The sequence below is a fragment of the Aedes albopictus genome, chromosome 1 (assembly GCF_035046485.1).
Source record: "Aedes albopictus strain Foshan chromosome 1, AalbF5, whole genome shotgun sequence".
NCBI classification, from domain to species: Eukaryota; Metazoa; Arthropoda; class Insecta; order Diptera; family Culicidae; genus Aedes; species Aedes albopictus.
The window spans coordinates 335,799,416-335,826,697 of record NC_085136.1 but is presented as its reverse complement, the minus strand read 5'-3'; the positions used below and the strand labels follow the sequence as shown (position 1 = coordinate 335,826,697).

Genomic DNA, 27,282 nt, shown 5'->3' with positions numbered 1-27,282 from the left:
AGATCACAGATCACAGATCGTGCTTACTTTGGACTCCGCAGAACTCTACGATCGAATAAAGTTCGCCGTAACACGAAGTTAACTATTTATCTACAAAACGCTGATTAGACCGGTCGTCCTCTATGGGCACGAAACATGGACCCTACGCACATAACATAAGTGGAACTCTGGCTCAAAAAGTTGATGCCTTTCCGAGTTCGTACGCTGGTATACAGGGCATCGAAATGTCAAATGCATTATAACATTATTGCCATACTATTTTTCAGCATGTATACCATTTTTCATTGCTGTGAAGTAAAACAAAGACCTCATAGATCTAGACTTGCAGCACGTGGAGATCTAAAATAGGACATAAATTGTAATAAAGCTTTGTAAACTCAAGTCAAAAATGCGTTTTATGGCTTTAAATATAAAGGGAGATCGATATGTGAAACGTGGATGTGTTTTTTCGAAGATTTCAATCAATTTATGTCAAAATGAATAAGTGGTTTTCCAGCAGCTAGTTTTGCGCACATCTCAGATGCCAATCTTCGTTCCTGTATTCTTTGCCAAAACTGGAATACTGGTTGGATCAGATGTTTTTTGTTTACCAAAATAAATGACAGTTCGACGCCTTTTGTGAAAGATATAACAGTTTCGCGTGCTGGAAAAGGATACAACTTTTTCCTTCGCTCTGACCATGGAGTTCCACTTATGTTATGTGCCCTACGTGCAGAGGACCAACGCGCCCTTGGAGTTTTCGAACGGAAGGTGTTGCGTACCATCTACGGCGGAGTGCAGATGGAAGACGGTACTTGGAGAAGGCGAATGAACCACGAGCTGCATCAGCTGCTGGGAGAACCAACCATCGTCCATACCGCGAAAATCGGGAGGCTACGGTGGGCGGGTCACGTCCTCAGGATGTCGAATAGCAACCCAACTAAAATGGTTCGTCAGAGTTATCCGACCGGACCGATACAAGAAGACGTGGAGCGCAGCGAGCTAGGTGAGTCGACCAAGTGGAGGACGATCTGCGGACCCTACGCAGAGTGCGGAACTGGAGACAAACCGTCATGGACCGAGTGGACTAGAGACGGCTACTAGGAACAGCAGAGGTCACCCCGGCCTTAGCCTGATCGGTAAGGTAAGTACCCACAGGTTAGGGCACGGGTTAGGGCGTGCTCCTCCTGACTCGCCCCAACACTTGGTGGCTGAGGACTTCACAAGGTCTGCATCAACCCTCTAACGGTCCGGGATGGATCGGCCTTCTCTCGGGCTCACTCTTCTTAGTAGTCATCTGGGATGTCTACTTGGAGCTCGACTCACGAGCTTTTGTTAGTCTCTATAGACTCTACAAACTATAGTGAGCCATGAATTTAATTTTGAATAAATCATTAGTTCTATCCATCAATCCCTACGCAGAAGCCGTGTATTCATTGCTATCAGGTTATGGGCCTTGCACGTTTGCTCCGAAGCAACGGATCAATAAAAGTCGAACTTTTTTTCTCAAGCACGTTAAACGTTGAAAATTTTGAAGTTCCAACCTCAAAATCAAGTCTTCGAAGATGTTCAGAAGCTAAAACCAAGGCGGTGATAAAGGTGCATCCGACAATGGATGAAATGCCCATTCAGGAATGACCGAAGATGAGACCACTCCTAGGCGAGTGGGATTTCGTTGCCGGTAATGGAGCTGCTGAGAGATAAAACTACACCTCGTGGGCGTTTGCAACCAAGCTGCTCCTGATTCGTGAAGGAACTAGGGACGCCGAAAAGCGGCAAGAAGAGGACCCAGCAGATGCGATTTCTTTTTCGAGCCCTCGCTACTATCTGCCTGAGTATTGAGCCAGTGAACTACACCCTGGTTCAAAGTGCAGAAACGAACAAAGCAGCGTGGACGAACCTTTAGAACGCCTTTCGGTACGACGGAATGGAATACGTAAGCCAGATGATGTCAACCAGACACTAACTGTCCGAAGTTGTATTTAAAGTTGACGACACGTTATTGGCGTCTGATGGCTTTGCCAGAAATGTATGAGCCTATGGTCATGGGCCTCGCGGCGTTCGGAGCCCGAATCCAAAATTCTTCAAGATGTCAAGATGATCAGCGTGACGAAATCTAGTTCCGGAGATGGAGCTTTCTACAGCTATCCCAGGAAGTATAGAAGCGGACGATATGGTTCTGTGGGCCCATATAGCCGAGGCGGTAAACGCACGGGTATTCAGCATGACCATGCTGAGGGTGACGGGTTCGATTCCCGGTCGGTCCAGGATCTTTTCGTAAAAGGAAATTTCCTTGACTTCCTTGGGCATAGAGTATCTTCGTGCCTGCCACACGATATACACATGCAAAATGGTCATTGGCAAAGGAAGCTCTCAGTTAATAACTGTGGAAGTGCTCATAGAACACTAGGCTGAGAAGCAGGCTTTGTCCCAGTTAGGACGTTACGCCAAGAAGAGAGAGAGAGAGATGGTTCTGTGGCACAGACGGATGGGCCACTTATATCAACATAAATAGCAGCTATCATCATCCTTCAACATTAGCCACCAGATGACTCTGCCTTGCTTGAAACATAGACGTTGACGGTGGTAGTGAAAGGAGGCCATTAAAGTCTTGGAGATCCTCAATTGTCCAATGAAACGACCATTTGCCCAAGTGTTTCGTAGCAGAGGAGTTCACAATAGAACCTGCGAGAGGTGTGTTATAGATCTGTAGATCAGGTTGTGTAGTGGATTACAAGGATACCCCGTTAAACCCTGGTTACCTCAAATCGTAGGTCCAAGGCGAATCCTAACCCCAAATTGAATAACCTTCCGCCGTTAACATGATTCCGGCGAAGCCTTGGGCAGGTGAAGTTTCGGCTATCCGCTACACCCGCCGAAGATTCAAAGGAGGCTCATTCTTCGGAAGACGAGTATCTCCAGGTTCATTTAGGTGGCAAAGGTCGCATTTGAACCGTGGACCGAGAAGAAACTGGTGAAGTGAACAATAGCGAATAGTAGCAGGAGAAAGGGACCCCGAAGAAAAGGTCAGACTAGATTAAGGAAGTGGGTGGAGCTACACTGCGTTTACTTCTACATGAGTAATAATTATTGCCGTTTACAACGACGATTTGCTGATGTTTTCCAATCAGCCGAGGTGGATGGTATACGTCAAGGAACAGTTGATGTCCAAATTTTACATGAAGGATCTAGGAGAAGCAGAGCAAGTTCTGGGCATGCAAATCACCCGATCAGCCGATGCAGCGGTATATCGATGAACTGCTTCAGCGCTTCATTATGACCAAGTACAATTGTGGGGCAATGTTGGTCAAAGTCAGCCATGAATTTATTTTTGAATCGGTTCTATCCAACAATCGCTACGCAGCAGACGTGGTTTCATTGTTATCAGCTTTGTTGCTCTTTTATTTCGGAATTTACACTCTTCTAGCTCATTCCCCAATGGCTTCCTCACGCGCTTATGCGACTGCTTACAGTTTGCAGTCGGGCTGCTCGCGAATGCAAAGGCCTCTGTCCCGGCAGACTTTGCTTCCTTCTGCTTCGCGGGCCCTGGCTGGTAGCACCATTGCCTTGTGCTCCTCATGGTCTGAGCAAGCCTTGCTTGAGGTCCTTGCTGATGTTGCGAAGTCGATGATAACCTTTACACTATTGTGAATTCACATCCTGTTGCATACTAGCAAAACGCGTTACAATACGATTTACAACTAACATGCTAAAATGATTTATTTACACTACAATTCAAATTATCTTCTTCTTCTTCTTTATGACTCTACGTCCCAACTGGGACTTGGCCTGCCTCGCTTCAACTTAGTGTTCTTTAAGCACTTCCACAGTGATTAATTGAAGGGCTTTCTTTGCCTGCCATTGCATGAATTTGTATATTGTGAGGCAAGTACAATGATACACTATGCCCAGGGAGTCGAGAAAATTTTCCATAGCCTTAACCACTAGGCTAACTGGAGACAATTAAAATTATGCCTCAAATGAATATAAACATTCACGAACGAACTGGATGAACTGTGTAAGCAGCCATCTTGCTTGTTGACAACTTCGTTGATTGTTGTTCACATCTATTGCGTAACTACGGTCCACTGTACGAATTTATTCTGGCCTGCTTACTCTCACACGAAATTTGACGTTTGAGAGGTGCCGACACCGCTCAAACGTCAAATTTCATGTGAGAGTAAGCAGGCCAGAATAAATTCGTGCAATGGACCACAGTGACACTCCGGTTGTCACTGGTGAGCCCACAGTTGATTTGACATAGCATGATGTGAACTATGATGTAGGACAGTGTTGCCTGGATGTTTTCCATTGATCCCAACACTTCCATATCAGGAAGCCCTTTTCTGTTCTTGTTGACAGCCTTCGCCAACTACTATGCTTCATCCATCACTTCACCCGGTACGCCGGCCGGGGCTGCAATAGGGTTCCGTACGCTTGCATTGCTCACCTACTACTCCGGTATTCGCCCTTCTTAGCGGAGACTTAGTCAACCCCCTTCTTGTGGAGGCAAGAGATAAATTACTGCGAGGGATGCTCCGGTATCTCGCAGGCTCCAAACGATCGAGCATATTTTAAACGCCTTTGACCATTCATGTCTCGGTACGGATCGCAGGACACCTTGAATTGAAGTTCTCTGTTTGGTTGACTTCTACCCCTGGAATAGGTGGTCATTCTTCAAGATAAGCACGTTTCAGCAGGGTACTATACGGAGGCCGTGCTGTATACATCGCTCTGCAGCGACTGGAGGACTGCCTATTTAGATATACTCAGCCGCTGGATGCCAGGTCCAAAACAGAGGCTGTTTGAGCGGCACCTCTTTGACAGACAGAGTCATCAGCAATGACGGGCATATAATTTCTGGGAACTATTTTTGTTTTGTTTGTTTCCTTCCACAAATCAAAATTTTGGAAATTTTGGTGAATCGTCCCTAATTTCAGCTCAGCTGTCCATTCTCAAAAACTTCACCCTCACGAACCACTGCACCGTTCCTTGAACCAATGTTAACTGTTCCTCTGGCGTATATTGTTACTCCGATGGGCTACCTTCGTACAATCGTTGTACCAGAAGGTTCCCTGGCAATCGAAAACCGTCAGAGTGCTCACCTGCTCCTGCGGGGCGATTGTGTGTTTTCTGGTAGCGTGTTTGGAGGAAGCATCAGTTTTTTTTTACTTCTATCAGGTTCCTAACCGCTTAGCACCACGATCACGCATTTACGACAAACCACCGTTTTCAAGACCAAACAGAAACTTATTCTTCCGTAACCAAAGCCACTTTTACTCAAAATTGATTAATAGTTTACGAGTTACGCATTGAATTTTAGCAAATTTAATTTAATTATAATCTAATCGACCATGTGCGTTCTACTCGAGAAAAGTTTCACTTCTACAGCAAACATTCAAATTTGGAACCGCTTGCTGCGATGCGGTTCGTTCATTGCCACGGCAACCCGCTCACGTGGTCGCGACGCGTCGCGATGGTTGGGTCGACGTCGGGCGTCGGCAATGCCCGAGTAAAAATGTTCGCGCTGGCGCTGCGTATAGTGTTCGCAAAAATCGACTTTATTGTGTAAGATAACGCGATAAAGAATAGAAAAATTGAGATGTCAAATAAATTCAAATAAGATCGGGCTACTATGACACCGAATTTCAAACTCCTGAACATCGCAGCGTTCCAACACGTTAAACACTCTTGCCAGGTTATCGACTCACCACTTTTCAGCCCTTTCTGAACCCTACACGGCGCTACTTCAGCGCTCATAGGCAAAGAATCTAGGCTTTAGCTGTTAAGTAATCATGTAAAACACGATGACTGTTCTTCTATGTACTTCAGTAATACTCTGCGGTATTCTAAAAGTTTGCGGTGTTCTAAAAGTTTGGCAGCGGAGTAACCTTCTAAGTCGTGTGTCCGATATTCTGATGATGAATATTGGCAATAATAGAAATATCCGCCATTCAGCGTATAAAAAAAAAATAAAATATATGATTTTGACTTAGTTAACAAATGGGTGCTTTGAAGCTGTTCAATTTTGAAATAGCATTTAGGATCTATCAAAGCGACATGATATTAACGTTTGGTTTTTGGTCGTAATAGACTGTAGATCACAAATTGCTGAAAAAATCAACAAGATCTACTAATCGAAATCATTCTTTTTCAGACACACCAACATGTCCAATCCATCCGTTGGAGTGGACAGCACCGTCCGGAGTGCTTCCGACAGTGACGATGAAGGTGGTCTGGTAATGCGCATCAACTCGGCCACGTCCTCAACCACCAACGGAGGAACGTTCTCCAAGGTCAGCAGCAGTTCCACCAACGGTAACGGTTATCTAACGCCCAACGAAAGCTTCCCGTGGAAGCGCAAACAGCTAATCGACGTAACTCCCAGTGGAAGTCTCGACTTGACGAAACTCTGCATGCGGCGGAACTCCAGCTACGGAAAACTCCCCTCGGAGAACCCCGAGGCGAAGGTGTTGGTCATCTACACCGGTGGTACGATCGGCATGATGCGCAACGAGAAAAACGGTAAGCATAGAGGTGCTAACGAGGTTGAACCAAGTGTGAAACCGTGCGTCATTGCAACGAGAGTAAATATTTTCGAACTTCTTCATTTTTAGCGCTGGAACCTCGACCGAACGAGTTTGTCCGCAAAATTCGTCAATACCCGAACATGCACGATGACGCGTATGCGTCCAAGCGGTACGGTCCCGCGAAGAACATGGCTCCGTTGGTGCTTCCGTACGTGGAAGGCGAACACCGGCGGATTCTGTACCAGATCTGCGAGTACGAACCGCTTCTGGACTCGTCCAACATGGGCGTGGCCGATTGGGTCCGTATCGCCAACGATATCAAGCAGTCGTACGAGTTCTTCGACGGCTTCGTAGTGCTGCACGGTACGGATACGCTGTGCTACACGGCGTCGGCCTTATCCTTCATGTTTGAGAATCTCGGAAAGACGGTGATCCTGACTGGGTCGCAAATCCCGATCTTTGAAACCCGAACCGATGGGAAGGACAATTTTACGTCCGCCTTGATTATGGCGGGCAACTACGTGATTCCCGAGGTGTGCGTATTCTTCAACAGTCGACTGTTTAGGGGTAATCGAACGATCAAGGTGAGCAGTGGATCGCTGGATGCGTTCAACTCGCCGAATGCTGCGCCGCTGGCGAAGATGGGAATACACGTGGAGATCGACTACCGGTTGATCTTCCGGCCTTGCACGGTGGAGAAGTTCAACGTGCATGTTCAGATGGACGAGAACGTCGGTTTGCTGCGGGTGTTTCCCAGTATCTCGATGGCTACGGTGAAGGCGTTCCTGCAACCGCCGATGCGCGGAGTCGTTCTACAGACCTACGGTGCAGGGAATATCCCGACGAATCGTCCGGATCTGTTGGAAGCACTACGTGACGCAGCTGATCGCGAAGTCCTGATCGTTAACTGCACCCAGTGTACCGAGGGAGCGGTTAGCGACCTTTACGAAACCGGTAGACAACTTCAGGACATCGGGGTTATACCAGGGTTCGACATGACTCCGGAAGCTGCCCTAGTCAAGTTATCGTACGTCATCAGCAAGGACAGTTGGAACCATGAGACGAAGAAGTTGGTAGGTATTATCAAAGACTTGTCCAAAGCACGTTTTCTGAAGACTCTTCTTTTCAGATGTTGAAGAATAATCTCCGTGGAGAGTTGACCCACGAGAAGACTCCGGAGATGCAGGAGTACGACCTGATAGACGCGGTTGCCCGAACTCTCCAGCTAAACTCGGACAAAGAACTGGTTCAGCTGAAATCTTCCCTCTTCCCGGCCATGGTGAACAGTGCCGTCCAGGCAGGAGACGTCGCCAAGATCAACAACATCAAAGGGTACGGAGCGAACCTGTCGGCAGAGAACTACGATCGGAGAACGGCCTTGCACGTAGCCTGCTGCGAGGGAAACATAGAAGTCGTTCAGTATTTGCTCCAGAATGGAGCAGCCGTTCACATCCGTGACCGATACGATCGGACGCCGCTGATGGACGCGATCCTCAACGATCACTACCAAATCATTCGGTTGCTGCTGAAATGCGGAGCGCACCTGACCGGATCGATCCGAGCGATAGGCGAGAGTCTGTGCAGCGCAGCGGCTCGGAACCAGATACACCGGCTGGAGTCCTACCGTATCGCTGGAGCCGATCTTTCCCAAGCCGATCCCACCGGTCGAACGGCTCTGCACGTGGCAGCCTTGTACGCGAACCTCGACATAACTCGGTATCTGGTTAAAAACTACGCCGAAGTTAACGCCGTGGACTACCTAGGCCTTACTCCCCTGGACTACGCTACCAAGTCCAACGCCCAACATGTGATCGATTTCCTACTGGAGAAGAATGCCAAGCGAGGCGAAGAAATTGAGGAGATTCCCTTACCAGACTTCCGTGAATCGTTCGAATATTAGTTTGTACTGATCAAGACCTTTATTTAGTTTCTAAGATAAAATTCGGCTACACTAGTCTAACGAGTGGCCCATCAACACTACAGTGTCGTGTAACCTTGCTTAACCCTAAAGAAGATCACTTCCTTGTCGCATGCTTGAGGATCCTCCGCACCGTATCCGCCTTGATCCGACAGGACGGATACGCTTGCCCGCAGTTGAGGTTTCGTCGTCCGGTCCGGATCGCGTCTTCGATCGCCGTACCGGTGGTAAATTTCAGTGCCCATTCCGCTTCGCTCAGTCCGTTGATCACGGTGTCCAGCCGGCTGGCCCGCCTCTCGACGACGTTGTTCATGGCTTCCTTGACGTACCAGCAGACCGCCCGCTGGCTGCAGGCCGTCGAATCGATGTTGAACTTCTGCAGGCTCTTGTCCACCGCTTCCATCAGTGTCCACAGGGTGCTCGGGTCGGGATGATCGCTAGCTGAAACATTGAGGGGTGAAAATCGCCATCAGCGCTCAGTAGGCTTTGAACTACTGATCAGCTTACCTCGTTCTTTCTTCTCCGGTTGCTGTTGCATCAGACCGAGCGCTGCCATGGGATTCATCATACCTTCGCCTTTGAACAGTCGCACCACAACGCCTAGAACTGCTCCAGCGATGGCAAGGACGCCCGCCAGAATGACTGCACCCACGTTCACGTTCAGCGCGGGGACGCCCTGCGAGGGAAGTTGAAGGATCAGGACTTTCAGATGAAACAAGGTTGTCAGACTCGACAGATTTTCAATCGACATTCTGTGATTTCGAACTGAAGGAATGGTCAAAATTTACTTTTACCAAATCATAGCAACCTATGGAACAAAGGTATTTTTGAAACTCAGTTGCCATTTTTCGAATTCAAAAAAGGCGTCGGACGAAGCCGCAAAGAAGGTTTCAAAGTGTATTACCGCGGATGCAAGGGTTTTCAGGAATTTTCGAAGACATTTCAGAAGGTATCATAGGAATTTCAACGCGGTTCAAGGACGTTACAGAGAGTTTCAGAAAATTTCACAGGGTTATTATTATTAGCTTTATTAGGGAGATTTTCAGCCCCCGGCAAGACTTCATAGGGTTTTAAGAGGCATTAAGGGGGTTTCAGGGTCGTTTCAGGGGGGCCTGAATGTCCCTTATACCCTTTAAAACCCTTGAAGCTATTCAATAACCCCAAAAACATCCCTCTGTAACGCTCCTGTAAAAATCATCTGAAACACTCTGAAATATCCTCCGAAACCCCCTTGTTACGAGCATGAAACCCTTCGAAACCTTCGAAAATACTCCTGAAACTTCTTTTAACGCCTCTGAGATCCCATGCAAATAGTGCGAAAATTCTCCGAACCCTTCGCTCCTGAAACTACCTGTGCACAGCTACTCGCGTTCGGTAATTTTTACCGAAATCTCAACAGCTGAGCGATCGGTAATGGTTTTTTACCGAAATCCTGTAAAAATTACCAAATTTCGGTAAAATGTTATCGTTTATCTGTCAAAATTTAACGAAGTTCGGTAACGTTACCGAATTTTTCCGGTAAAAAACTTAACGGTTGAGATTTCGGTAAAAAAATTACCGAAGTCGGTGATTTTTTCCAAGTGTGTGACGCCACTGAATCCCTGTGATCCAATGAAACTCCTCAAAATACCCCTGAAATCCCCTTATATGTGTCTGAAAACGCCATGAGGCCTCCTTGAACTTCCTGTAAAGCCCCTGAAACCCTCCAAAAATCCCGAAATATTCCCGGCAACTCCTTGTAACGTCCCTGAAACCTGCTGAAAATTATCCGAAACCTCAAATATTTTTGAACATCCTCTGAAAACCCCAAAACGTGCCGTAATTCACATTTATCGCCTCTAACTTCCTGTTATGCTTCCTAAAACTCCCTGAAGCCTGCTCAGACCCCTTGTAACGCACCTGGGTATACACCGGGTTTTGGAGGCTCTCTCCCGAAAACGCCCTTGAAACTCCCTGTAATGCATCTAAAATTCGCTGAAAATCCACTGAAACTCACTGAAATACAACCGAAGACCCTCTGAAACTCCCTCATACCACATGTAACGCCCCTGCCCCCAGAAACCTCATGAAACCCTGTGAAAACCCTCTCTAGCATCCCATGCAATCAAACTAAAACCCTTGCAATGCCACTGAAACTCCCCGAAACCTTCTAAACTGCCCCTGAAACCCCCTAACAACCCTCTGGAGCCCTGGGAAACCTGAGGTTTTCAGAGTTGTTTAAGGGAGTTGCAGAGAGTTTTTAGAAGTCTTTTGGGAGTTGCGGAGAACTCTAAAACCCCTTGAGACGTCATGAAAACCCCTTTAAACCATCTGTCACCCTTTGAGATGCCCTGGAATACTCCAGAATCGTCGCTAAAAGTTCGTCAAACCCCCGGAACTTCCCCCTGAAACTCTCTAACGCCACAGGAACCCACCGAAACCCTCGAAACTATTCCTGCAACTCCTTCAATATCCTCTGAAATCCTGGGAGTCCTGTGATCTACAGAGGTGTTAAAAGGGATGGCAGATACTCTTTAGAGGACTTCAGTGGGATGACTCTGAAACGCCCCTAAAACTTCCCGTAACCACGTGAAACTTCATCAAATCTCCTTGCAACGCCCCTGAAATGACATGACTATATGTCTCTGAAAACCTTCTGTGAACCTCCTGTAACACCCTTGAAACTCTCCGAAAATCCCTAAAACGCCTTTGAAATTTACTGGAAGTTATCCGAAAGGCCTGAAATGGCTCTAAAACCTTATAATGCCTCCTAGAGCCCTCTGAAACTCTCGAAACCTTCTCTGGAACATGCTCTTGAAACGTCTCTGAAACCCTTGAAACCGTCTGATACCCTTTGAGATGCCGTGGAATACCCCTGAATCGCCGCAAACCCCCTAAAACCAGCTGGAACTTCCTCAAACCCCCTGAACGCCCCTGAAATGCTAAGAATCACCATATATGACCCTGAAACAGGATGATATGTCTCTGAAAGGCTCTTGTGAACCCCTTCTAACACCCTTGAAACACCCCGAAACCTGCTGAAAATTCTCCGAAAGCCCCTCCTGGAACTGCTTCTGAAACTCCCTCAAAACCGTCTGGAATCCTGGAAAACCTGAGGTTTTCAGAGGTTTTCAAGAGTTTTGCAGGGACATTTCCAGAGGTCTTCAGGTTGTTTGAGAGGTCTCTAAAACCCCTTTAAACGTCTGAAAAACTCGTGAAACCGTTTGTCACCCTTTAAGACTTGACTTGATTGCCCCTGAAACGTCCCTAAATCCTCCTGATTCCACCTGGGATTTCTCTAAATCTCCTTAGAGTACGATACCCCTTTTAAACACCCCTGAAAACCCCCAGAACCCTCTCTTCTTACACTCCCCTAAAATTTCCTACAAGGGAGAAGTGAGGAGTGAAAAATTAGCGATTTGGATTAGGGAGTGAGCAGTGATAAGTTGGAGTAAGCAGTGAGCAGTAACCATTGAAGAGTCAAGACTGTTGAGCCGTGAGGAATGAGATGTGGGCAGTGCTGGGTGGTTACAGAGGAGTAGGGAGTGAGTAGTGACCCAAGCAACACACATGTCATATAAGAGTTACGACAGTGCAAATTTTGGTTGAATAGAAGTTATTGTGACGTTATTCCAGCATAATGTTAGAGTTACGTCTAATAAACTTATATACAACCAAAACTTGCGCTGTCGTAAATTTTATATTTCATGTGTGCTTCTTGGGGGGAGTGAGAGATGGGCAATGAATATTGAAGATTGAGAAGTGAGGAGTGTGAAGCAGTTGAGAGTGAGTAATAAGTTGTTACGAGTGCAAAAAAATAGTGAACAGTGAATACTGAACATTGAGCAGTGCGGAGTAGGGAGTGAACAGTGAGTAGTAAGGAACGAGCAGTAAAGAATGTTCAGTGTAGAGTGAGGAGTGAGTAGTGAATAGTTTTTTTTTTTTATATCGTTATTAACGAGGTTTTCAAATCGGGGCTAGTTCATCTCGGGACCCTCACTGTGCTTCTCTTCCGAAGAAAGCACTCATATTTTGTGTCGGGAATACTGAAACATGAAACGGGATGAATGACCCATAAAAGGTTAAAATCCCTGGTAATAAACAAACAACAACAACAACTGAAACATGAAAATAAGTGGTAAGAAGTGTGAAGGAGTGAGAAATGAATATGTACCCGAGCAAAGTCTGACAGCAAATTGAAAACTAATTTTGATGTTGTGATATTGCAAATTATGATAACTCAGGTTGTTGTCGTTTTGGTCGTTTTAACGGTTAAAACATCAAAAATGAGAGCAGAAAAATGTTCCCGTAACAGCAAGTTGAAAACAATTCTTGCTATCAGTGATAGCAAATTGATAACTGTTTTTGTTATCAGTACGAAAATATGGAAAAATCGTTAAATACAGGGGTTTTTCGATTGATATGACATCCTGAATGCCATAAGATAATTACACTAATAATATACTATTAGAGTTAAGGTTGCCTAGAAGTTTTAAAATAACTTAAAAATTTATTTTTTATAATAGTTTGAAGTGACAGCAAAACTAAATCTAAATTTGAAATCAAATTTAGTCAAGACAAACTGATATCAAAATGTGATATTAATTTGCTGCTGAATACAAATCGAGTTTTCGATTTGCTATCATTTTGTTGTTAGATTCTGCTCGGGTAGTGAGTAGTGAGCAGCGAAAACAGAGTGGTGATACTTGAGTGAAAAGTGAGGAGTAAGGAGTGTGCATGGAAAAGTGAAGTGTGAAGACTGTGAGTTTGTGAGAATGCGAAGAGAGCAGTGAGCTTTGAAAATTCAGAAATTACAGTCGAACCTCCATGAGTCGATGTTCCTTGACTCGATATCGACTCATGGAGATAAATTTTTCCATACTAAAAAATAATTTCTGGATTACTATGATGGTCCCCCCAAAAAGCTTCCCAAAGGATTTTTGCTCCATTACTCGATATTTCCTTGAGTCGATGGTCCCTTTAATATCGACTCATGGATGTTTTACTGTAGAAGTAAGGAATGAAGAGTGATAACCGCAGAGCGTGTAGCAATGTGAAGTGCGCAGTGGGGGATCAGGAATGAGTAGTTAGAAGTGCTAGTGAAGAGTGATCGATGAAGAAAGAGAAGTGAGGAGTGGAAACAGAGAGTGAGAAAAGAGAAGGGGAAAGTGAGTTGTGTGAAATGAAGAGTGAGAGGTGAGTAGTGAGGAATGAACAGTAAAAAGCAGTAGCGGTTTCCCAACCTCAAATCTACCTGTTCAACGAACGTAAATTCTCGAATTTACGATAGAATATCAGTCGATATTTTGACAGAAACTGTGTCGACATTCTGACAGAATCTCAGCCAAGGTTGTGATAGAGTATCAGTTTAGATCTCAACAAAGTCAAGAATCCAACAGAATCTCCTTCGTGATGCAAATAGATTCCCAGCCGAGATGGCAACAAAATTTTAGTCCAGATTCGATAGAATCAGTCCCGACAGAATGTCAGTCTAGAGCCCGACATAGTGTTAATCGAGAGTCTGATGAAATTTAGTCGACATTTCCGCCAACAGTCTGTCAGAGTTTCAGTTGAGTTTCCAACAGAATCGAAAATCCGCGGAATCTCAGTTGAGTCGGCGACAAAATGTCAGTCATGGATCCGAAACAATCTCAGATGAGTTTCCGACATAAATTTAGCCAAGAAATCGACAGAATATTTATAAACAAACCGACAGAATGTCGGCCGAGAGTACAACAGAATGCTAATCGAGAGTCCGATAGAATCATAGTCGACATTGTGATAGAATTTTATTCAAGATTTTGGCAGGGTCTTATTCAAGATTCCAACAGAATTGAGAGTCCAACAGAATCTCAGTCGAGATCCTTTCTGAAGCTCAGTCGATATTCCATCGGAATCTAAACGAAGATTGTGATAGAATCGCAATTAAAGTTCTGACAGAATTTCAGTCTTGATTCCGAAAGAATGTTAGCCGAGAGTCCGACAGAGTCAGTCGACACATCTCGACAGAATTTCAGTCGACAATGTAAATGAAAATCAAACGACATTTTGACAGATTTCTATTTGAGAGTACGGCCGAATTCCAGTCGGGATTCAGTCATCTCGGTAGAAATTTAGTCGACATTTTAGTGGAAACTCAGTCAAAATTTTGACAGAACCTTAGTAATGATTCTGGCAGAATCTCATTCAAGATTCCAACAGAGTCGTGAATCCGCAGATTTTTAGCCCAGATTCCGACAGAACTCAGGCGAGATCCCGTCAGAACGCCAGTCAACATTCCGGCAGAGTTTCAGTAGAGATTCCGACAGAATCCCCGTCAAGTTTCCATCAAAATTCCAGTCGAGATTTCGTCTGGAGTTGAGAGAGATTTTGATTGTACCTCAGTCGAGAATCCGTTGGCATTTCAATCGCCATTCCGACAGAATCTTAGGCGAAATTCCTACGAGATCTTGGTTGAAAATCTGACAAAACTTCCGTTCAGGATCCGATAGAATGTCAGTCGAAAAACTGATAGTCAGAACTCCGACAGAATCTTAGTCTAGGATCTGACAGAAAGTCTGCTGAGACTCCGACAATATTTTGGTTGGGATTCTCCAGATTCTCGAATTTCGGATGATTTGACAGTGTCCCACTCGACGATTTTACAGTTTTTCAGTCACGGTTCGGACAGAATCTCATTAAATATTGATTCCGACAAAATCTCACTCGTAATCCCGTCAGTATCTAAATCGATAATCTGTCAGAATGTAGGACAGCGTATATCGACTGTAACAGTGACAAGAGCCGAGTTCCGTAAAACACACACGGCTACGGTGGCGCTATCTGTTCATTTCATTGCGGTCGTTTTAGTTATTCTAGTGATCCATTGCAATTACAATTCTGACGGAATTTCAGTCGCAGATTCTGACAGAACTTCAGTTGACAGAAACTCTGACAGAAGTTCTGATTCTGAAACTCAGATGGCATTCTAACAAATTATTCGTTAAGAACAGAATTACCGTCGGGATTTTCAGAAAATCTCAGTCAAGATTCAGACAGAATTCGCCTTAAGTTTCGACAGAATCTCAGTTGGCATTGCGACAAAATGTTAGTCGACAACCTGACAAAATCTAATTCGAGATTACCAGTCGATAATTTAACTGAATTTTAGTCGAAATAGCAGCAGACTTTCAGTCTGCAGTCTGCGGACTTAGTCCAGTTTCAAACAGAATTCTAGTCAAGACTCCGGCAAAATCATAATCTTAAATCTGACAAAATCTTACTCGAGATGTCGAAAAAATGCTAGTCTTTACTCGGACAGAACCTCAGTCGAAGTTCCGATAGAATTTCAGTCGGAACTCCGACAAAATCTATGTCGAGATTCTAACAGAATCTCAGTCGATATTCCATTAGAACCTCCATCGAGATTTCCAGAAAATCTCAGTCGACATTCCGACACAATGTTGGTCGAGAACCTGACATAATCTAATTCGAGATTTCCAGTCGATATTTGAACAGAATTGTAGTCAAAACAGCAGCAGACTTAATCCAGATTCCAACAGAATCCTAGTCAAGACTCTGACAGAATCATAATCTAATTCGAGATTCCCAGTCGATGTTTGAACAGAAATTTAGTCGTAAGAGTAGCAGACTTCCAGTCTGCAGTCGGCAGACTTAGTCCAGATTCCAACAGAATCCTGGTTAAGACTCCGACAGAATCAGAATCTTAAATCTGACAATATCTCACTCGAGATGTCGAAAAAATGATAGTATTTACTTGCATAGAACCTCAGTCAAAGTTCCGATAGAATTTCAGTCGGAACTCCGACAAAATCTATGTCGGAAGGTTTCAACAGAATCTCAGTCGATATTCCATTAGAATCTCAGTTGATATTTCCAGAAAATCTCGGTCAAGATTCAAACAGAATTTGCCTTAAGTTCCGACAGAATCTCAGTCGACATTCCGACACAATGTTAGTCGAGAACCTGACAAAATCTAATTCGAGATAACCAGTCGAAATTTGAACAGAATTTTAGTCGAAATGGCTGCAGAATTTCAGTCATTGATCCGACAGTGTCTTAGGTTGGAAAAGGACAAAACATTAGTTGAGAAATCGACAGAACTTCTGTCAACAATCCGAAAGAATTCTTGCCAATAGTTAGACAGAGTATCTGTCGACATTTCGGCAGAAACACAGTCGATATTCTGACAGAATCTCAATCTAGATCCTGGCTGAATTTAATTCAAGATTCCAACAGAATCGATAATCTAACATAACCTCAGTCGGGATCCCAATAGAATATCAGGTGAGATCATTTTATTCGAAATAGCAGCAGATTTTCAGTCTGCAGACTGCAGACTTAGTCCAGATTGCAACAGAATCTTAGTCAACACTCCGACAGAATCATAATCGTAAATCTGACAGAATCTCACTCGAGATGTCGAATAAATGCTAGTCTTCACTCGGACAGAACTTCAGTCGAAGTTCTGATAGAATTTCAGTCGTAACTCCGACAAAATCCTTGTCGGGAGATTTAACAGAATCTCTGTCGATATTCCGTTAGAATCTCAGTCGAGATACCAGAAAATCTAAGTCAAGATTCAGTTTGGATGCGCCTTGAGTTCCGACAGAATTTCAGTCGACATTTCGACACAATGTTAGTCCTAGTCGAGAACCTGACATAATCAAATTCGAGAATACCAGTCGATAATTGAACAGAATTTTAGTCGAAATAGCAGCAGACTTTCAGTCTGCAGTCTGCAGACTTAGTCCAAATTCCAGCAGAATCTTAGTCAATACTCCGACAGAATCATAATCTTAAATCTGACAAAATCTCACTCGAGATGTCGAAAAAATGCTAGTCTTTACTCGGACAGAACCTCAGTCGCAGTTCCGATAGAATTTCAGTCGGAACTCCGACAAAATCTATGTCGAGGTTCCAACAGAATCTCAGTCGATATTCCATTAGAATCGCCGTCGAGATTTCCAGAAAATCTCAGTCAAGATTCAGGCAGAATTCGCCTTGAGTTCCGACAGAATCTCAGTCGACATTCCGACACAATGTTAGTCGAGAACCTGACAAAATCTAATTCGAGATTACCAGTCGATAATTGAACAGAATTTTAGTCGAATAGCAGCAGACCTTCAATCTGTAGTCGGCAGACTTAGTCCAGATTCCAACAGAATCCTGGTCAAGACTCCGACAGAATCAGAATCTTAAATCTGATTAAATCTCACTCGAGATGTCCAAAAAATGCTGGTCTTTGCTCGTACAGAACCTCAGTCAAAGTTTTCAGTCGGAACTCCGGCAAAATCTATGTCGAGATTTCAACAGAATCTCTGTCAATATACCATTAGAATCTCCACCAAGATTTCCAGAAAATCTCAGTCAAGATTCAGACAGAATTCGCCTCCTTAAGTTTTGACAGAATCTCAGTCGACATTCCGACACAATGTTAGTCGAGAACCTGGCAAAATCTAATTCGAGATTACCGGTTGATATTTGAACAGAATTTTAGTCGAAATGGCTGCAGAATTTCAGTCTGCAGTCTGCAGACTTAGTCCAGATTCCAACAGAATCCTGGTCAAGACTCCGACAGAATCATAATATTAAATCTGACAAAATCTCACTCGAGATGTCGAAAAAATGCTAGTCTTTACGCGAACAGAACCTCAGTCGAAGTTCCGATATAATTTCAGGCGGAACTTCGACAAAATCTATATCGAGATTCCAACAGAATCTCAGTCGATATTCCATTAGAATCTCCGTCGAGATTTCCAAAAAATCTCAGTCAGACAGAATTCACCTTAAACTTTGACAGAAACTCATTTGAAATTCCGACACAATGTTTGTCGAGAACCTGACATAATCTAATTCGAGATTCCCAGTCGATATTTGAACAGAATTTTAGTCGAAGTAGAAGCAGATTTTCAGTCTTGGATCCGAAAGTATATTTGGTTGAAAACCGACAGAATATTAGTTGAGAAATCAACAGAATACCAGCCGAGAGTTAGACAGAGTGTCAATCGACATTCCGGCAGAAACGCAGTCGACATTCTGACAGAATCTCAATCAATATCCTGGCAGAATTTCATTCAAGATTCCAACAGAATCAAGAATCTAACATAACCTCAGTCGGGATCACCATAGAATGTCAGGCGAGATCTTGCCAAATCGCAGACGAGATCCGGGCAGAATCTCAGGTAAGATTCCGACAGAATCTCAGCCGAGATCTCGCCAGATCCTCAGTCGATATTCCATCACAGAATTCCCAGTCGATATTCCATCAGAATCGAAATCCATGCTTCGACGGAGTATTAGTCGAGATTCCGACAGGAGGTCAGTCGGAATTTCGACAGATTCTCAATCATGAATGAAGCAATTTCTCATTTGATATTCCGACATAGTTTCAGTTGAAATTCCGACATAATTTCGAATCAAAATACTGATTGAAATCAGTATCGAGGACGATCGAGATCAGATTCCGGCAGAATCTAAGTGGAGATTCTAACAGAATCTTAGTCAAGAGTCCGACAGAATCACATTCGAAGTCTCAGTCGATATGCCGACAATATGTAAATCGTTATCTCGACAATATCTCAGACAGTTCAGAATGCCAACATGAATTGGAACGCTGACAGTAGATATTCCGAGAGAATGTCAGTAGATATTCCTACAAAACCTTAATCCATATGCCGGCAAATTCTCATTTAAGAATCCAACAGAATATCAACTGCAATTCCGACATAATGTAAGAATGTCGTAGTTCCATCATGACTACGACTCGAGTGTTAGTCGAGATCCCGACAGCTTCAGTTTGAACTCCGTCAGAATCTATGTCAATATGTCGACAAGGTTTTAGTCGAGAATACGGTAGAATTTCAGTCGATCACAAGGTCGACATTCCAACAGAATCTTATTCGAGATTTCGACGGTATCTCAGTTTAACACTGTCGAGGTCAAAACTCAAACAGTATTTTAGTTGAAATTGAGTCGGGACTCCAACATAATCACAGTCAAAGGCTTCGTCGAGATTCCGATAACTACCCAACTAACATTTTTGCTGTAGCTTTTATGCAGCTACTTTTGTTAGTAGGGTAAGATTTCGAAAGCAGTTCACGACAGAAAGCAGAATGTAAAGTAATGAGCAATGAGTAGAAAGAAGTGAGATATTAAGAGTGGGTATTGATGAATGAGAAGTGAAGAGTGAAGGGTGAGATCTGAGGCGAAAGTAACCCGTGAGGTGTGAGCGTGGAAAAGTAAAGAGTGAGTATTAAGTATGGATAAGTGAAGAGTGAGGAGTGAGAAGTGAGGAAATGAGGAATGATAAATGCAAAGTAAAGAACTCAGAATCTTCAGCAATAAGAAGAGCGCATTGGGGATTTAGACACCCATTTAGATACCCATAGGAGCTACAGTTATATAATTCTAACGCAATGTTAGATTAACTTGATACTGACTCTTGTGCAACCAAGAACCTGCACTGTCGTGACTCTTCTGTGACATGTTTGCTGCTCGGGTTGGAGTGAGTAGTTAGAAGTGCCCTGTGAGGAGTGATCGAGAGAACTGAGGAGTGAGAAGAAGTTTTACTACCTGTAGTGTGGAGTCAAGAGTGGGAGATGATTAGTGAATAGTGAGGAGTTAGATGGAAACAGCGAGCAGAGATGAATGAGTAGTGAGGAGTATAGAGCAGTCAGTAGTGAGAAGTGAGCCGTTAAGAGTGAGAAGCGAAGAGTGAGCAGAGATTTAGTGAGTAATGAACAGTGAATGGTGAGTAGTGAATAGTGAGTATGTGAAAACTGAAGAGTAAAGTGTGTGATGAAATGAAAAGTGAAGAGTGAGAAGTAGGAAACGAAGAGTGAGCAATAAAAAGTGAGGGGTAAGGAGAGTGTGAGAAGTAAGAAAGAATGAGAATTGAAAAGTAAAGAGTGAGGAATAAGAAATAAGTAAACGGTAATAAGAAACGAAAAATTAAAAACAAAGAGTGTGAAGCATTGAGAAGTAAAAAGTAAAAAATGAGCCACCAGTAGCTCAGGTGGTATTAGATTGGAAAATTGCATCATACATTGATTTTCGACATCTACTTGCCGAGACCATTTCAAAAATACGATCACGTTCAATACCGGAACGTCTCGATATAATCTAAGTCGACATCCCAACAGATTGCCAATTCTGATATTTCTGAATCAACCATCCAACTGAATCTCAGTCGAGAATCCGGAATCATATCAGTCGAGTAATCTATAACATCTCTATCAATAATCCCGCAGAATGTCGAGAAGTTCGACAGAATTTCAGTCGATATTCCGACAGAATTTCAGTCGACATTCGGTCAAAAGTTCAGCTGAAATTCAAAAGGAATCTCAGTCAATACTCTGGCAGAGTCTCAGTCGACATTCCAATAGATTCGCCGTAAATATTTTAACTGAATCTTAATCGAGATGACGGCATAATGTCAGGCAAGGATCCGAAAGGATCTTGATCGAGTGTCCGACAGAATCACAGTCAAGGACTCAGCAGAATATCTACCAAAAATCTGACAGTTTTTTTATTACCAGTCTGGGAGAATGCTATTTGAGAATCCAGCAGTCGACTTTATGATAGAAAATCTGTCGACATTCTGACAAAATCTCAGTGGATAGTCCAGACAAGTCCAGAGTCGAGGATCCGACAGGATCTCAATCGAAATTTCAACACATAATCAGTCGACAGAATCCAAATTGACATTCGAACAGATTGCCAGTCGATATTTCTGACAGAATCGTAGTCGAGATGACGGTAGAATCTCAATTAAGGATCCAACAGGATCTTAGGTACGAATCCAACAGAATCCCACTCAAGAAATCGAATCCAACAGAATGTCAGCCGAGAGTCCGACAGAATATCAACCGAACAGAGCGTTATTCGAGAGTCCGACAGAATATCAGCATTCTGTCAAAAACTCACTATCAGTTGAAATTCTGACAGAATCTCAGCCAAAACTCTGGCAGTGTCGCAGTCGACATTCCAATAGATCCATTGCCATCAGCATTTAAACAGAATCTTAGTCGGGATAGCGGCATAATATCAGTCCAGAATCCGAAAAGATCTTGATCGAGTGTCCGACAGAATATCGGTCAAAAAATCAGTAGAATATTTATAAACAATCTGACAGAAATTTAGTTAACAGTGCGGCAGAATGTTATTGGAGAGTCTAACAGTCGACGTTATGATAGAAACTATGTCGACATTCTGGCAAAATCTCAGTAAAGATTCTGATTATCTCAATCGATGTTCCAAGCCCAGTGTCGAGAATCCGACAGAATCTCAATCGATATTCCAACACAAATTCAGACGAAATCATTCGACATTCCAACAGATTGCCCAGTCAATGTTTCCGACAGAATCTTAGTCGAGATGGCGACAGAACCTCAATCAAGGATCCGACATCATCTCATGTGAGAATCCGACAGAATATCAGTCGAGAAATCGACAGCATTTCAATCAATTATCCGACAAAACGTCAGCCGGAAGCCCACAGAATACCAGCCGAGAGTTCAACAGTATGTTGTTCGAGAGTCGAACAGAATTTCAGTCGACATTCTGTCAAAAGCTTAGTGGAAATGTTGATGTTAATTATTTTAAATCTTCGCCAACGTTACGGCGCTTGTTGGGACCTTCTTCAGGGCTCGAAAAGTTGAAATTTTGACAGAATTTCGGTCAAGATTCTGGTAGTGTCTCAGTCGGCTTCCAATAGATTTGCCATCAATACTTCGACTAAAATCTTGATCGAGGAGACGGCGTAATATCAGCCAGAAATTTGAAAGAATCTCAATCTAGTTTCCGACGGAATATCAGTCAAAAAATCAACAGAATCTTCTTGAACAATCTGACAGAATTTCAGTTAACAGTCCGACAGAATGTTATTCGAGAGTCCAACAGTCGAATCTCAGTCGATATTCCAGGTCCAGAGTCGAGATTCCTACAAAATCTCAGTATTGTATTGTATTTGTAAAAAGTCAGTCGAAATCAGTCGACAGAATCCTAGTCGACATTCCAACAGATTTCCTGTCGATATTTCTGACAGAATCTTTGTCGAGATGGTGGCAGAATCTCAATCAAGGATCCAACAGTATCTCAGGTGCGAATCCGATAAAATATCAGTCGAGAAATCGACAGCATTTCTAATAATAATGCGACAAAATATCAGCCGAAAGTCCGACAGAATGTTTTTCGAGAATTGGACAGAATATCAGTCGACATTCTGTCCAAAGATCAGCTGAAATTCTGACAGAATCTTAGTCAAAACTCTGGTAGCGTCTCAATCGGCATTCCAGTAGATTCGCTGTCAATATTTGGACAAAATTTTAGTCGAGACGAGATGACGGCAAAAATCAGTCAAGAACCCGAGATGATTTCAATTGAGTTTCCCACAGAATATCAGTCAAGAAATCATCAGAGTCTCTGTGAACAATTTGCCAGAAATTCAGTTAAGAATCCGCCAGAATGTTAGCGGGAGTCCGACAGTCGACATTATGATAGAAACTCTGTTGACATTTTAATGAAAACTCTGTAAACATTTTAGCAATCTCGGTCGATATTTCAACTCCAGAGTCGAGAATCTGACAGAATCTCAGTTGAGAATCCAACACAAAGTCAGACGAGTCAGTCTCGATAGGATTCAAGTCGACATTCCAACAGATTACCAGTCGATATTTCTGACACAATCTTAGTCGAGATGGCGACAGAATCTCAATCAAGGATCCGACATTATCTGAGGTGAGAATCCGACAGAATATCAGTCGTGAAATCGACAGCATTTCTTTTAATAATCCGACAAACTATCAGCGTATCAGACGAATGTCAGTTAAGAGTCCGACAGAATGTTACTCGAGAGTGCGACAGAACTTTAGTCGACATTATGGCAAAAGCTCAGTTGAAATTCTGACCGAATCTTCGTCAAGCCTCTGGCAGTGTCCCAGTCGACATTCCAATTGATTCGTCGTCAATATTTGGAGATAATCTTTATCAAGATCACGACATATCATCAGTCTACGATCCCAAAAGGATCTCAATTTAGTTTCCGACAGAATATCAGTCAAGAAATCAACAATATGACAGAATTTAAGCTAAGAGCCCGACAGCATATTTACGAGTGTCCGACAGTCGACATGATGATAGAAACTCAGTCGACATTCTGACAAAATCTCAGTAAAGATTCTGGCAATTTCAGTTGATATTTCTACAGAGTTAAGAATCCGACAGAATCTAAGTCGAGATTGCAACAGAATCCCAGTCGAGATGGCGGTAAAATATCAGTCAAGTATTCGAAAGAATCTCAGTCAAGTTGTCGACAGAAAGAACACCAGTCGAGAAACTATCAGAATCTATCCACCAACAATCAAATAGAATGGCAGTCAAGAGTCTGACAGAATGTCAATAGAAAGTCCAACAGAACTTCAGTTCAGAATCTTCAGCCGGCATCTCGACAGAATTTCAGTCGACATTCTGACAAATATTCAGTCGACATTCTGACATGTCTGTCAGAGCTTTATTCTGAGAGAAACTCAGACGACATTCTGGCAGAATTTTTATCAAGCTTCTGACAGAATCTCATTTTAAGAGTCGAGAATCCGACATAACCTTAGTCGAGATGCCAACAGAATCTTTGACGAGATCTCGTCAGAATCTCAAGTAACGTTCCGGTAGAATCCCAGGCGAGACAGAATTTCAATTAGAATTCTGTCAATATTTCAAATGAAATTGCGAAAGAATGTCAATCAAGATTTCACCAGAAGGTCAGTTGACAGTCCGACAGACCTCAGTCGACATTCCGGCAAAATCTTAGTCTATATGCTGACAGAAACTCAGATCACTAAGAAACTCAGAAACGACAGAAACTCTGAAGCCGAGAATCCGACATAATCATAGTCGGGATGCCAACAGAATCTCAGACGAGATTCCGTCAGAATCTTAAGCAACATCCCGACAGAATGCAAGGCGAGACAGAATTTCGTTTAAAATTCTGACAGAATTTCAGTCTAAACACTTTGTTAGAACCGCAGTCGAGATTTCGTCCGAAGGTCTATTGAAACTCCGACTGAACCTCAGTCGATATTCCGCCACAGTTTTAGTCGATATACACACAAAATCTTAGTCGAGGTTTTTTTTCAGAATCTCAGTCGAGATTTCATCAGAATCTCAGCCGAGATTGTATCAGAATCTCAGTCGAGATTCCGACTGAATCTGTATCAAGATTCATATTGAATATGTATCAAGATACTTTATCGATATTCCGTCAGAGTCGAAAATCCGGAAAATAATCTCATTTGAGATTCGATTCTGGCATAACATTGTTCAAGATTCCGGCAGAACTTCAATCAAGATTCCGACAGAATCAAAATAAAAATCATAGTCGACATGCCGACAAAATGACAGTCGTAACTAGGACAGAATCTTAGTCGGGGATCCGACCAAATCTCCGTCGATATGCCGACGATAAGTTAATCGTTATGTCGACAATATCTCAATCGGTATGCAGAAACCAGAAAAATCTCAGTGAAGGATCCAGTAGTATCTCAATCGAGAATCCGACAAAATCTCAGTTGAAGTTCAGACAGAATGTCAGAGAGGAATTCGACTGAATCTTAATCAACAGTTCGAAATAGGATGTGAGTTGAGAGTATGATCATAGACTAATTTACTAATTTACTAAAATACGACTGAAAGTGTTAGTCGAGATTCCAACAGAACCGCAGCCAGTACTGTCGGAGTCCCGACTAAAATTCTTTTCAAACTTCTACTGACATTCTGTCAGATACTTGATTAAGTGCTTGATTATGATTCTGTCGGATTCTCGACTGACATTTTATCAGAACCGTGTCGAGGATCCGAACAAATCTTCGTCGCTTTGTCGACAATATCTCAGTCGGCATGCGGATGCCGGAAAAATCTCTGTAAATGATGAAGCAGTACTCAATCGAGAATCCCACAGAATCTTGGTTACAGTTCAGAGAAAATTTCAGTCGAAAATTCGACTTAATTTCAATCAACAGTTCGACAGGATGTCAGTCGAGAATACGACTGAATGTTGGTTGAAATTCCGACAGAATTTCCGTTAGAATCTCAGTCGATAAGCCGACAGAACCTCAACCGAGATTCTGTCATATTTTCAAACAAGATACCGAAGGAATCGCAACTGAGATTCTGTTGGCTTGTCGACTGAGATTCTATCGGAAATTCTGTCGGAATCTCAACTAACATTCAGTCGTGCTCTCGACTGACATCTTGTTTGATGCAGATAATACAGATGATGCAGATGATACAGATTGAGATTCAGTCGAATTTTCGACTGAAATTCTCTCTGAACTCTAACCAAGATTCTGTTGGATTCTCGATTGAGATACTGCTTCATCATTTACAGATATTTTTCCGGCATCCGCATGCTGACTGAGATATTGTCGACATAGCGGCGGAGATTTGGTCGGATCCTCGACACGGATCTGATAGGATGTCAGTCGAGAATCCGAAAGAATCATACTCAAGCACTTAATCAAGTATCTGAAAGAATGTCAGTAGAAATTTGGACAGAATTTTAGTCGGGACTCCGACAGTATCTCGATCTGACAGTATCTTAGTTATCTTTCCGACAGAATCTTAGTCCATATTGGGACTGCCTTAGTCGAAACTCCGACAGAATCTCACTCGGAATCCCAACAGAATCCCGGTCAAAATTCAAAACGGAAAAAAAGTCAAACGACAGAATGTCAGTCAGACAACGGACAAAGTCTCAAATGAAAGCAGACAGATTGAGATTACGACAGAACCGCAGTCAAGACTCCGTTGCCGACAGAGTCCCAAAAAAAACTGTAAAGAGTCCTTGAATAAGTCACTGATTGTCTGTGAGAGTTTGCATCACTGTAAGCTTTACCACTTCTTGAACACTTCGTCACTACCTTCATGATCGAGCCCATCACTCCGTCGACGGAATCCTTAACAGGTATCGTGAGAAACGGGATCGCAAAGTCTATTTCGACCTGAAACGTTAGAAAACACTCGTAACTACGCCTGCTTCGATCGAAGAACTATCCTATCCATTCACCTCAATGTTGTCGTTTTTGGTCGTAAAGCTGATGAACTTCGGCTCCCGCTGGTGACTTCTCCTGGCGCTTCTGATCAATCCATCGCCGCCCAGCTTCTGGTGGCTGTCACTAAGCGCCAAGAACTGCGCCTCGCTGTCCATCAGCAGCTGCTTGCTCTGATACAGCCGGTGCTGGATGCTGACAGTGCCGTTGCCGCTATCGCCCAGCCCTGGACTAACCCTCGGAATGATCGTCGCAATCAGCACTAGCAGTAGTAGTAGGCGGATGCGGATCATGGCAGCGGTTCTACCAAAGACTTTGCCGGCTTCGACGGTCCGTTGCAGCATGTTTGTCTGAACTGGTGCAGCGCAATTACCAAACTGAAGATCGCATTTCGCGGCCAAAGCCGCGAACGCCTGTCGCAATATCGAAAAGAAGGAAAAAAAATGGCGCAGGAGGTGGTCGACCATTTTTTGTTTTTCTTTTTTGAAATTTCTATTTACCGAATCGCAAATGAGACATGAGGTGCTCTAATTTGCGATGCACGGTACAGTTGTCACCGAGCTCCGTGCACAATGGAAATGTGCAGCAGTCAGTGCGCGCCCATTACCGATGTGATGTAATCAACGATAGCCCAAATCGGAGCCCCCCGAAACAATGACAGTAGGCTTGGTGCACGGGCTAAGAATAACCACATCGCCGGCGACGCATCTTGGATCGCAGTAGGCCATCGCCCACCGCCGCCCGTCGCCTACTAGAGAGAAGTCGCATTTCTTCGAGTAGGACCACGGACAACGGTAACTAAGGGCGACATGCTACGAATCTCTCCGGTTGC

The 27,282-nt window shown here is 43.5% G+C and overlaps 2 protein-coding genes across 4 annotated transcripts in view; one reads left to right on the top strand and one right to left on the bottom strand.

Annotated features, from left to right (window-relative positions):
* LOC109404031 (L-asparaginase) overlaps positions 1–8,489 on the top strand; it is a 15,594-nt gene extending 7,105 nt beyond the window's left edge. For all 3 annotated transcript variants that reach the window (XM_019676895.3, XM_019676894.3, XM_062847438.1), the window contains exons 2-4: positions 6,137–6,504; positions 6,597–7,582; positions 7,639–8,489. In XM_019676895.3, coding sequence (XP_019532440.3) covers positions 6,147–6,504; positions 6,597–7,582; positions 7,639–8,409 — 2,115 coding nt within the window. In that variant the 5' untranslated portion in view covers positions 6,137–6,146 and the 3' untranslated portion in view covers positions 8,410–8,489. The remainder of the gene's footprint in view (positions 1–6,136; positions 6,505–6,596; positions 7,583–7,638) is intronic.
* On the bottom strand, positions 8,388–27,282 carry LOC109412795 (uncharacterized). Its single transcript, XM_029867765.2, has 4 exons — positions 26,468–27,282; positions 26,322–26,402; positions 8,935–9,103; positions 8,388–8,868 (listed from the first exon to the last, which is right to left on the bottom strand). Exons 1-4 carry the CDS (start codon positions 26,915–26,917, stop codon positions 8,525–8,527), a joined length of 1,044 nt encoding a protein of 347 aa, XP_029723625.2. The 5' UTR covers positions 26,918–27,282; the 3' UTR covers positions 8,388–8,524.

Bases quoted from the DNA above. Each gene is read 5' to 3' on its own strand.
- LOC109412795 (XM_029867765.2), bottom strand. From the start codon at position 26,917: ATGGTCGACCACCTCCTGCGCCATTTTTTTTCCTTCTTTTCGATATTG. The intron at 26,403-26,467 runs GTGAATGGATAG...CTAACGTTTCAG, and splicing joins CCAAAAACGACAACATTGAG to GTCGAAATAGACTTTGCGAT. The intron at 9,104-26,321 runs GTAGTGACGAAG...CTTCCCTCGCAG, and splicing joins TGATGGGCTCGATCATGAAG to GGCGTCCCCGCGCTGAACGT.